The sequence below is a fragment of the Xiphias gladius genome, chromosome 7, assembly GCF_016859285.1.
Source record: "Xiphias gladius isolate SHS-SW01 ecotype Sanya breed wild chromosome 7, ASM1685928v1, whole genome shotgun sequence".
NCBI lineage: Eukaryota > Metazoa > Chordata > Actinopteri > Istiophoriformes > Xiphiidae > Xiphias > Xiphias gladius.
Genome location: NC_053406.1, coordinates 5,001 through 17,000, shown reverse-complemented (window position 1 = coordinate 17,000; position 12,000 = coordinate 5,001). Strand labels below are relative to the sequence as shown.

The 12,000-nt window shown below is 39.1% G+C and overlaps 1 protein-coding gene across 1 annotated transcript in view; it reads right to left on the bottom strand.

Moving 5' to 3' along the window:
* Positions 1-350: 350 nt before the first annotated feature.
* The window catches only part of LOC120792127 (Na(+)/H(+) exchange regulatory cofactor NHE-RF3-like), a gene marked incomplete at its 5' end in the record, with an annotated part of 12,345 nt that continues 695 nt past the window's right edge, over positions 351-12,000 (bottom strand). Inside the window, 5 exons of the mRNA XM_040131186.1 lie at positions 351-927; positions 6,432-6,644; positions 6,722-6,918; positions 11,179-11,386; positions 11,477-11,613. Of these exons, the coding sequence (XP_039987120.1) occupies positions 6,432-6,644; positions 6,722-6,918; positions 11,179-11,386; positions 11,477-11,613 (755 nt within the window). The remainder of the gene's footprint in view (positions 928-6,431; positions 6,645-6,721; positions 6,919-11,178; positions 11,387-11,476; positions 11,614-12,000) is intronic.

The window sequence follows — 12,000 nt, the reverse complement described above, 5'->3', positions numbered from 1 at the left end:
TTGAACATGGACAACGAAGGATCAAAAGACAGATTAATATCTGTCTTTTGATCTTTCGTTTGCTTTCCTTATGTGCCTTATGTACTTAAATCAATTTAATGACACTGAAAACACTAATTCACCTTAGTTTCCTATTAGATTCATTATGAGGCATATGGTAAAAACCAAGCAAGAGTGTTCTGTAGTTAATGGAAAATGCGATCAGTACTGTTAAATCATGGTAGGTTTATTTAAAATTCAATACAACAGAAAACTATGATCACAAATTGCAAAGGCACATTAAACATCTTTTTCAATTACAGGAACTATAGTTATGAATAAAAATAATGTACATGAGCTATAATACACAGACATTTTGTCTCCATTAAATGAAAAACCATACAAGGACATGTAATATAAATTACTTACTGCTTTGAAATCTGTCGCATCTTTAGTATACACTAAAGGGTTTGTATGCCTAATACATATTTCTAAAGTAATAACAGCAGTACACATCTATTACAGTTCCAGCTGTTTCCGAGTGAATACCCTTTTGATGTCAAATTGGGAAATACAGACTGTGCTACAGTTGATCCATCACTTAATTACAGATTAATATTTTTAAAATTCCATTTTTAAAAGTGTTACTACCATAGCCTATCTGACAACAGCAGAAATGAAGTGAAAGTGAAATGAAGGAAAGAAATTTAACCTTTGAATAATAAGGACAGAGAACAATAAACTTCAAAAAAGTTGGTCCTTTCATCAGAGGAACTTGAAATGAATGTGGTTTTCTGGCACCATCACCATAACCCATTTGAGAACTAAGGATGTTTTCAATGCAGTCCCCGTTCTCCACAACCAGATGAATGACACCAAATACACTGCTCCATACATGAGGTCTTCCTTCTTTAGGCACCAGATTTTCAGTTTTCACAGCGTGGGTACCTTTCGAATTACAGTAAAAGAGAAACACTTTAGTTAAGACATGGTGGATAACAATGAATCATATACAATACATATACCAGCTTGTAAGGATAGGTGCATAAATGACAGCTTCAGTTGAGGACTATTCTGTATGAACTTACGGTATTAAATGAACAAAAATACATGACAAATGTTCTTCTATACATTGTTTATTGTACGCAAAAAAAATGCTTCTAATTTTTTTGTAATATGATCATTGTGTGAATGAACAGCATTTCTAAATAGAGATTCAAATATGTGTATGGGCCATCTTAATACCAGTTTTCTGTGCTAACAGAATGTCCTGGTACTGAATATCAGAAACACCAAAGTGGAAAAAATTGTAACACGGACACAGTGTAATACATTAACAACATCAGTGGTTAATTTCAAACTAACATATTGGAGAGATTTCCTGTCTTGGGCTTACCATGTACTTTAAGAAAGGGCTCAAGTCACTTCACATTTAGATGAGCGAATTTTTTCTCCAACTTATCTGTGCGGCAATTTAAATGTTATATTTAACTGTGGTGTTAGTCACTACTTTGATCATATCCTGGGTGTTTAATCTTCCAATCTACATCGCAGTAAATGAAGTCTTACAATGTGTGAATTTGTTTTAGCTCTACGTGAAACTTAAGAATCAATGTCTATTGTTTGCGTAAGTAATGGTCTATCCCATTTTCTTATTTAGCATCCTCATTTCCTCTTGTCTTAAGGGATAAACCTAAATCAAATTAAAATAAAGTCTTCATCACCTAAAGGAAATCTGTTAGATAAAAAGTCTTTATAGTTGAATAATGCATTCAGACTCTACATTCCAGAATGATGTGTATATTAACAGTTTGCACTAACAGGGCACCACATCTGCAATCAAAATTAGAATTGTTTATGATCATTTATTTTAAAAGGGGACAATGCACATTAATTAACATGAGCACTTAGGTCCATCATGTAGATGTGTAAAATTTAGCCATACAGTCTAATTTTTCATCTGCAATCCCTGGCAGGTCGATGTATTATAAAAAACATTCAAAGAAAACATACAAAAGCACATAAGCACAGAAAAAATAGTAAAACTATGCCAGAATTAGCAGAAAACAAGCAGCTGTTGGCTGATGAAAGCAGATTCAAGCAGAAATAAACACCCTGGCACCTAGCAATCTAACATTCACAACATAGAGAAAATAATGCAGCATGGCAACACACAAGCTCGTAGCATTGAAACACACAGAGCATAGCATAAACATGTACGGGGTGTCATATACCTCTATATCACATTATTTACAGCCACACATAAACCGACCAACAAAGTATTAAGACAGAAGTTATATCAAATACTCAATATGACAAAACATCAAAAGTAACATACCACCACATCACAACTACATAACTACTAGGCTACTCCTGATTATGAGAGCATATTTGATTGTCCAGTAATCCCAATGTTTGGGTAAATTAAAAAGGACATCCAAAAAAAGCTATAACCTACTATCTGTCTGCCAGTGCCACATGTGAACTGAGGATCTGTTCACAAAATGGAGTAAACTTATTGCCTTTTTATTCCTACCAGGCCAACATAATTTGACATATACACGAATGTGAGCTACATGAACAAGGGGCTGTACACGGCTGTACAACGCCACTTGAATAATTTAAGTTTGCAAGTTATATACAACTTTGGAAACACCTGTTTAATTTAAGAGATATAGCAGGTATTCACAGCTACCTAATGACAACATAGAAAGTTAACGTTATTGTTTTAACCATATTTAAGTTACCTAAAAGTTATGTTAACCTGAACTATCATGTCATCCTGCTGGATAATTTTATTAACCTACATTATTGCACCGCACTACACTAACGCAATACACTTAAACTTGGTTACAGGTGCCAGAAACACAAAACAAATGTTGTTAGCTTAATGTTACATTAATGCATTGTACACATTATACTTAACTCAAAATTGCATATAGAGTGCATTGAAATTTGGAAACCGTTAACAAAATAAAAAATTACTTACTGAAAAAAACTGGATACCAGAATCCTTGGAGGGTCACTCAGTACAACTAATCGAAGAACATGCCATAATTACGGTGAACTGAAAACTTATTAAAACAAGCTAACAAACAGCATAACAGTCGGTGGAAAATGTCTACTCCACTGACAAATAAAGAGAAATAACAGTAATTACAACACAACTGAATCAAAACAATGCACATGACTCGAGTTCACCGGCGAAGACCTCCTGTCCTCGTCCAAACGGCTTGTCTGTCTCTCACTCCAAACTGGCTCCAGATCAGGCATGTCAATCAAACAAGGCACTCCCCAAACATACCTTATATGAGGCCAAATATCTAATTACTTCTGGAATTATTTGTAGAGGGACCACCATAACGCTGATCAGAAGGAGTGAATTTAGATAATGACACCATAAGGACTTGTGGGAAAAAACTTATTGCCTTGGTATTTCATGAGGGAAGTTGACTGTTTTCGAATGGAAGTGTATTGGAGCCAGAGCTTTTTTGGAGCCTCAGTGGTATTGCACTTTAAGGCACTTCCACGAGTCTACGTGCATATTTATATCTAGTCTATGGTTATACCATTTGTCAGCTGGCTGAGTGTTGGAGTTTCTCCATTGAATGTTGCTCTTTCAAGATGAATTGGCATGAACAGTTTCTAATACGTCATCAGGGGTGCATTTACATGCCAACTTAGTGCCTTTGTCGCTAGATTTATCAACTTCTGAGACCCCTTTAGCAACTTTTTTTCACAAAAGCACCTATCGATTTTCCATAGAAGAGTTTTGTCAGTGTTGCCCGAAAGCGCAAGGTCAGGATTACCATCCATCGTCTCATTCAATTGACTGCACAGCAACTGACATAGACGTGACTGAGCTTCTAGCATTCTCTCTGAGTGATCATTTTACAAGTACATATAGCAAAAAACAGCCTTGTCTTTAACTTATGTGTATAGTGATATTTTACACGATGTCACGGTTATAAAATCAGGATTTTAGCGTTGCAGACCAGCAGATAAGAAAAGCTTTTGAAGTGACTGGTTGTTAACATGTAGTCTTAATGGGCTGTGTTTCAGTCACTATTTCATACTTGTTCCATTGTCTGACAATACAGACAGAGAAACATGAACATGAGAACAGCTTTATTGGGAATTCGGCTGTATTAGAATACTGTATAAGTGAGCATAGAGAGTAGGAGTGAAGCAAACAGATAAAGAGTGGTCCAGCCATATACTAGGCTTTGACCTAGTCTTGTTATAAAATCCAACGGAGCACAGGCACTGGATGAAGGGATGCTACATTGGGACTCTTGTGTGTTTCAATTGGATATTCATTTGTTCATTAGATCAATTGGCATCAATTGGCATGAACATATAAATATATATTTGTATTTTTATATTTGTATATGTGTATATATATATATATATATATATATATATATATATATATATATATACACATACATACATACAGCTCTGGAAAAAATTAAGAGACCACTGAAAATTTTTCTGAAATTATCATCTCTACATGTATGACAGCGATTCCATTCCGTTATCTGTTGAATTCAAACACAAGCACACCACATTCTACTTAATGAGGTACTAATTAGGTGATCACCTAGGAAAAGTATAAAAACCACTGCTGTGGTCATCAGTATCCTCTTGCAATAGGACCAGCTGGATGGCAAAAACAGTGCTAGTAGTACCTCAAAAGTAATTGGAATCAAAAAAATGTTGATCATGCCAAAAAAAAAGTTTTGAGTGAGGAAAAGAAGGGTTCAATTCTGGCTTTACTGGCAGAGGGATACAGTGAGCGTCAGGTTGCTTCCAACCTTAAAATTTCTAAGACAGCGGTTCATAAGAACAAGGTCAAGCAGCAGACATTGAGGACAACAAAGCTACAGACTGGCAGAGGTCGAAAACGACTCTCCACTGACCGGGATGACCGTCAATTCATTTGAATGTCACTCAGCAACCGTAGGATGACATCAAGTGACCTACAAAAAGAATGGCAAATGGCAGCTGGGGTGAAATGCGCAGCGAGAACAGTTTTAAACAGGCTCCTGGGGCAGGGCACAAGTTGTGTAAAGCTAGAAAAAAGCCCTTCATCAATGAGAAGCACAGAAGAGCCAGACTGAGGTTTGCAAAAGACATTAAGGATTGGACCATAGAGGACTGGAGTAAGGTCATCTTCACTGATCAGTCTAATTTTCAGCTTTGCCCAACACCTGGTCGTCTAATGGTTAGACGGAGACCTGGAGAGGCCTACAAGCGAACGGTGTCTTGCACCCACTGTGAAATTTGGTGGAGGATCGGTGATGATCTGGGGCTGCTTCAGCAAGGCTGGAATCGGGCAGATGCGTCTTTGTGAAGGACGCACGGATCTAGCCACATACAAGGTTATCCTGGAAGAAAACTTGCTTCCTTCTGCTCTGACAATGTTCCCCAACTCTGAGGATTGGTTTTTCCAGCAGGACAATGCTCCATGCCACACAGCTAGGTCAATGAAGGCGTGGATGAAGGACCACCAGATCAAGACCCTGTCATGGCCAGCCCAATGTCCAGACCTGAACCCCATTGAAAACCTCTGGAATGGGATCAAGAGGAAGATGGATGGTCCCAAGCAACCAAACAAAGCTGAGCTGCTTTAATTTTTGCGCCAAGAGTGGCATAAATTCACCCAAAAGCAATGTCAAAGATTGGTGGAGAGCATGCCAAGATGCATGAAAGCTGTGATTGAAAATCAGGGTTATTCCACCAAATATTGATTTCTGAACTCTTCCTTAGTTAAAACATTAGCATTGTGTTGTTTAGAAATGAATATGAACTTGTTTTCTTTGCATTATTTCAGGTATGAAAACACTGCATCTTTTTTGTTATTTTGAACATTTGTCATTTTCTGCAAATAAATGCTCTAAAGGACAATATTTTAATTTGGAATTTCGTGGAAATGTTGTCATCAGTTTATAGAATAAAACAAAAAAAGTAAAATCAGAGAAACTGATAATTTTGCAGTGGTCTCTTAATTTTTTCCAGAGCTGTGTATGTATGTATGTATGTATATATATATATATATATATATATATATATAGAGAGAGATAGATAGATGGATATATATAAATAGATATAGATATAGATAGATGGATATATATAAATAGATATAGATAGATATATATAGATAGATATATATCTATATGTAGATAGATCTATATATATATCTATATCTATCTATCTATCTATCTATATATATATATATATATATATATATATATATATATAGATATATAGATATATAGATATAGATATATGTGTATGTGTGTGTGTGTGTGTGTGTGTGTATACATACACAGTTACACACACACACACGTCTTAGTCAAGATTCAACAGTTATATGTATCTGGCCCCTGGTTATTCCTACCGGGGTATATGTGTATCGAATGAGGTTGTAATGAAAAGGAGGATCATACCTATGTGATTAAAGCTCCTGACTGATCTGGGACACAGTCTGAGTGGAAAGCAGAGCGTGTCTCCTCTCTGGCGTGAGCAGACACTGTGGGATATGTCAGATATCCATTTGTCAGAGGTGTTTCCTTCTGGTTCTTAATGTAGGGGGAGACAGTCTGCTGCTTGTCATCCTGGAGTGTACATACTTCATGGAACAACAGGGGAGACATGCCTAACTGCAGGGGAACAACAGAAAGTAGTTAAAGACAAGCCATGATGACACTACCTATCATATTGATCTCACTGTACTTACCTCTCTGTAAAATTCTCTTCCTGGTATGGATATAGAGGTGAGGATGACTTTATCACCACTCTGTCTAATCTTTTGGACGATGTCCTCATGCTCCATGGACTCAACAGGTTCCCCATTGACAGCTAGCAGCAGGTCTCCATCCTCCATCCCTGCCCCCTCAGCTGGACTTCCCACATCGACCTCCCTCAGCACATGAACTGGGTCACAGCAGGTTTGGATATGAAGGACCACAAGTTCACATAAAATCACTTGATTATTCCAAAAAAGAAATGTTCCAAAATGGTTTTAATGTACATGATTACCCCATGTACATTAAAACCATTTTGGAACATTTCTACGGCTATGGCTGGCTGATTTCTTACTATTAAGTGTTACAGCAATGATGATGATCATTACGTCAATCTGTTTGCCCAGCACTTTGGTCCTGCAAAATAATCTGAACTAATGGCCAGAGTGCCCTGACAGTTACTGTGGTCCAATAGGACGACTCCTGATCCCCCATTCATGTCACATGTGATGGATGGTAGAGATAGAAAGAATCCCATGGTAATACCTTGAGAGCATTCATGTCATCATGATTAAAGAGTTGGTCATGTGAAGATTAAAATAATATAATCTAATAATCTAATCTATTAATTAATTAATCCATACATTTTCTGCCGCATATCCAAAATTGGGTTGCGGTGGCAGCAGGTTAAGCAAGGTAGCACAGATGTCCTTCTCCCCACCAACATTTTCCAGCTCCTCCCGGGGGGTCCCGAGGTGTTCCCAGGCTAGATGAGATATATAATCTCTCGTGTTCTGGGTCTGCCGGAGGGTCTCCAATGGAAGGGGCCCAGGAGGCATCCTAATAAGATGCCTGAATCACCTCAACTGGCTCCTTTTGACGTGAAGGAGCAGCTGCTCTACTCCAAGCTCCCTATGGATGACAGAGCTCCTTACTCTCTCTCTAAGGCTGAGCCCATCCACCCTGCGAAGGAAACTCATTTCAGCTGCTTGTATCCTTGATATTCTTTCGGTCACTACCCAAAGCTCATGACCATATGCGAGGGATCGGAAAGTAGATTGACTGGTAAATCTAAAGCTTTGCCTTCTTCATCACAACAGTCTGGTACAACACCCGCTATACTGCAGACAACACACTGATTCGCCTGTCAATCTCCCATTCCATCCTACCCTCACTTGTGGACAAGACCCGAAGACACTAACTCCTTCAATGGGGCAGAAACTCAATCCAAACCGAAGGGAACAATCCACCGTTTTCAAGCCTCAGACTGACCCTCATCTCAGCTGCCTCACACTTGGCTGAAAACCGTCCCAGTGCATGCTGAAGGTCATTGTCTGATGAAGCCAACAGAACCATGTCACCTGCAAATAGCAGAGACACAATTCTGAGACCCCGAAACCGGACATTCTTCTCCCCCTGGCTGTGCCTTAAAATCCTGTCCATGAAGATCACAAACAAGATTGGTGACATAGGACAATCCTGGCAGAGGCCAACACCCACTGAAACGTGTCTGACTTCCTGCCGAGAATATGAATACAACTTTCAGTCCAGTTATATAGGGACCGAATGGCTTGTAGTAAGGGCCCCGGAATCCCATATTCCTGCAGTACCTCCCACAAGATTCCCCGAGGGACCTGGTCGTAGGCCTTCTCCAAGCCCACACAGCACATGTGGACTGGATTGGTAAACGCCCATGACCTCTCAAGTAGCCCTGCAAGGGTAAGGAGTTGGTCTACTTTTCCACTGCCAGGACAGAATCTGCGTTACCCTGAATCCAATTTCGGTTGGCGCCTCCTTTCCAGCACCCTGGCATAAGCTTTCTCCAGGAGTCTGAGCAGTGCGATAATTCACACCCCCCTTTTTAAAAACTACAGACATCCCAACAATGTCCAGAGCCTTCAGTGTATCAGGGCGAATCTCATCCACTCTGCTCATCTCAGCTTCTCAACTACCTCAGAGACCTTTCAGAGATATGACTGAGCCTTCGCCTGAGTCTTCAAACTCTGCCTTATAATCAGAGGACATGATGGTCAGGTTCTGGAGTTCCTCAAGTGTTCCTTCCACTTTTTATCTCAGGACTAATACTAAGATTAAATCTAAAAATAGCTGACAAAATTAACAATACAAAGAACCAAATGAGCTGGTTGAGAATAAACAGAATTATTTTAGCCTGATATCAGGTTGTTAGACGGGATTAGTTAAACCATGATTGAAGAACAGGTTCTTGGTCCACTGAAGAGGCTAGTCACCCTTGGTCAAGGTCTTTTCCTTTTTTTGCTGCGGTTAAAGGCAGAAGGACGTACAACTGGTTCACCTGTTTGCTGTGTTTAGGTTGCTGTGTATTTGAGCATGTACCGCTATTTTTTATAAGAATGTATGAAATATCATAACTGATCTAACAATGGTGGACGCTGAGTCGAGGGTAGCTTGACAAGTACACTTGTGGCTATAGCTAGTCACCTGTCAAAGATCCCAGGATTACCCTCAGTGCGCATGTGCAAACGTCCAAAAAATGGTGCTCTCCCCTTTGCTTGACAAACCCCAGGCTTTGTCACACCCACGAAAACACGAAAGATACAATGGCTCCCTGCTGAGTGAAATGACCCGCAAGTATCTAAGTAGCAGCCATGATAAGAGCTGGTCGAATTCTCTATATGTAAAGGAAAGGAGCTTCAGTGCTACCTATCTTATTTCCTGTAGCATAAGATACATTGGATATTCCTTTACGAAAGAAAAGGAGGTAATGCCGTTCTACAATTCCTTGTGGCAGCAGCATTTAAAGCGATGCACCAATAGGCTGTTCACAAAAACGATCATGACTGACATGGCACACAGATCATCATGTAAGATGCTGTTACATAGTAACTTTCAAAAATGTTATACCAAAGGGCAAACTATGAACATTACGTTGCTGTTGTAAAATTATCAAAGTGAAGTTACTATTGCAAATGGACTGCACTTATATAGCGCTTTTCTAGTTTTATTGACCACTCAAAGCGCTTTACATTTGACATGCGGACTGGAGGAGCCGGGGATTGATTCACCGACCTTCCAGTTAGTGGACGACATGCTCTTCCACCTGAGCCACAACCACCCCATAGCGTGAACTATGCTCATTTTGCATGAGTTATATATGGGATATAAGGGTTGTGGTATTGCCAGCCTTTAAGAATATCATTAATTAATTGTGCTTCAGTCACGGATGCTGAAACCTTTGCCTTAATTAAAAGCAAGGGTTAAACTGCAAAACTGCTCTTCAGCTCTATATATAATCAGTTGTGGGAGAAGTATTCAGATCCTTTATCTAAGTAAGAGTACTACATGAGTACCAGCAATGTAAAATACTCCATTACAAGTCAAAGTCCTGCATAAAATATCATACTTAAGTAAAATAACTTTAGTGTTAGCAACAAAAAGTGGTTAAAGTATTAAAGTAAAAATACTGGTTTGGTCCCTCTGTCTTTAAAGAAAACGAGTTGTTGTTTAGTCAGATGATGTTTTCAGTTCAACTTGAGAATGATGATATGTACAGTAGTAGATTTGTAGGCCTAATGTGTTATGCCTATTTTGCATAAATTTAACAATTATTTTCATATAATTATACTAACTGAGATTCATGTCAATAAATTAGAGTGGAGGAGGGTGAGTGTGAACAACCATTCTCGAAATGACAACCATTTTGTTTTACTTTTGTGACTGGTAGCATATATTCCTTTTTATTTCAATTCCAACCATGGTAATGAAGTAATATTTTTCACCAGGTTGTTCAAGTTCATATAGCCTGCATTAAACAACAAGGTAAGAACGCATGGGACGAAGTATCTAAGATGCACTTTCTGTAGTCCATCTTCAGGATATTGTAGTTTCATAGCACACCCACGTCAGTAACATCTGCCGTCGCATAATTATGTAGCTTAGTGTAAGTGCAGTTGGATTCTCTTAGCATCGCAGTTGTCTTTTCCTAAGTCCTTGTGAATTCTTCTGAATAATGGATGTTGACTTTTAATTGCAAAAGATTTTAATCAAGTTTTAAAATAGTTTTGTGATAAAATTGTATTTTTATAAACAACATTTTTAACAATTAACTGATTTGTTGGTTTTCCTTTCAGCTGTAATTTCCAGTGTAAGAATCACTCTATTTTGAAACACGTTTGTCCTCTCACTGAACGAGTCTGTGTGCCTTGTTGCTGTTGAAATGTGGACTTGTCATAGCTATTTGGTGATACCTATTTCCTAACTGTACAAATTTCCCGGAGTACAATTCTCCAGGAAGTGTAGTTGGCAGTATGCACAGCAACCTGTGAAATGCTATGATCTTTTTTTTCATCCACTTTTCTGAAACCTGTTTTGGTACGAATGCTATAAAAAATGGTCTTTATAGTGAGCTGGCTGTACCACGTGAGTGTGAGTCTGTGTATGTCACGTTTCCGTCAGTGTCCATCAGTCTCACCTATCCGTCGATAGCCTGCCAGCTTCTCTTGTCTCAGCAGGAAGCCGTAGCCATCGCTTCCTTTAGCTAGGTGCATGGTCTTCGCAACGTGTGGGAGGCTGCAGCATTCTGCTACCACAGGCAGGATGGGCATCTTCCTCCTGACATAGCAAGCCTCACTCTCACTGTCAGTGACTAACACGGTCACTGAATCTCCATCCTTCTTCACCTGAGAACAAAACACACTGCAGGAGTCTGACACATGTTCAGGCTAACAAAGCAGATGGGTTAGATGTGACTGAGGAGACTGAATTCATACAGTTTTGCTGAGCGTGGTGTGTGAGAGTGTTGACACCAGGACTCCGTTGATCCAGATCAGTCGGTCTCCAGTGCAGACACCAGCTTTCTCTGCTGGACCATCACTCACTGTGCTCACAACGTACCGGCCCTTCTGACCTGGTGACACATCCATAGTGATCATCATCATCATCATCATCATCATCATCATCATCATCATCATCACTATGGTGTGGTAAAATTGTTGTACTTTATAACAAGATAAACCGGAGCTTATAGAGAAATCTCAGTTGTTTATCAATTATGAGGCTACAGTCTATTGCGGGGAACAATGCATCCAATTAATTCACTGAACAACACAAGGTTTTAAAGGAGTAGTTCAACATTTTTGGACCGACTACTGTTTTCTTTCTGAGAGTGAGATGAGAAGATGAGTATCAATCTCAGGTCTGTGTGTTCACTACAGAGTTGGAGTCAGGACGTGGTTAGCCCAGCTTAGAATAAACATAAAGAATAGAAATAGGGGGAAAGAGCCAGCCTGTCTCT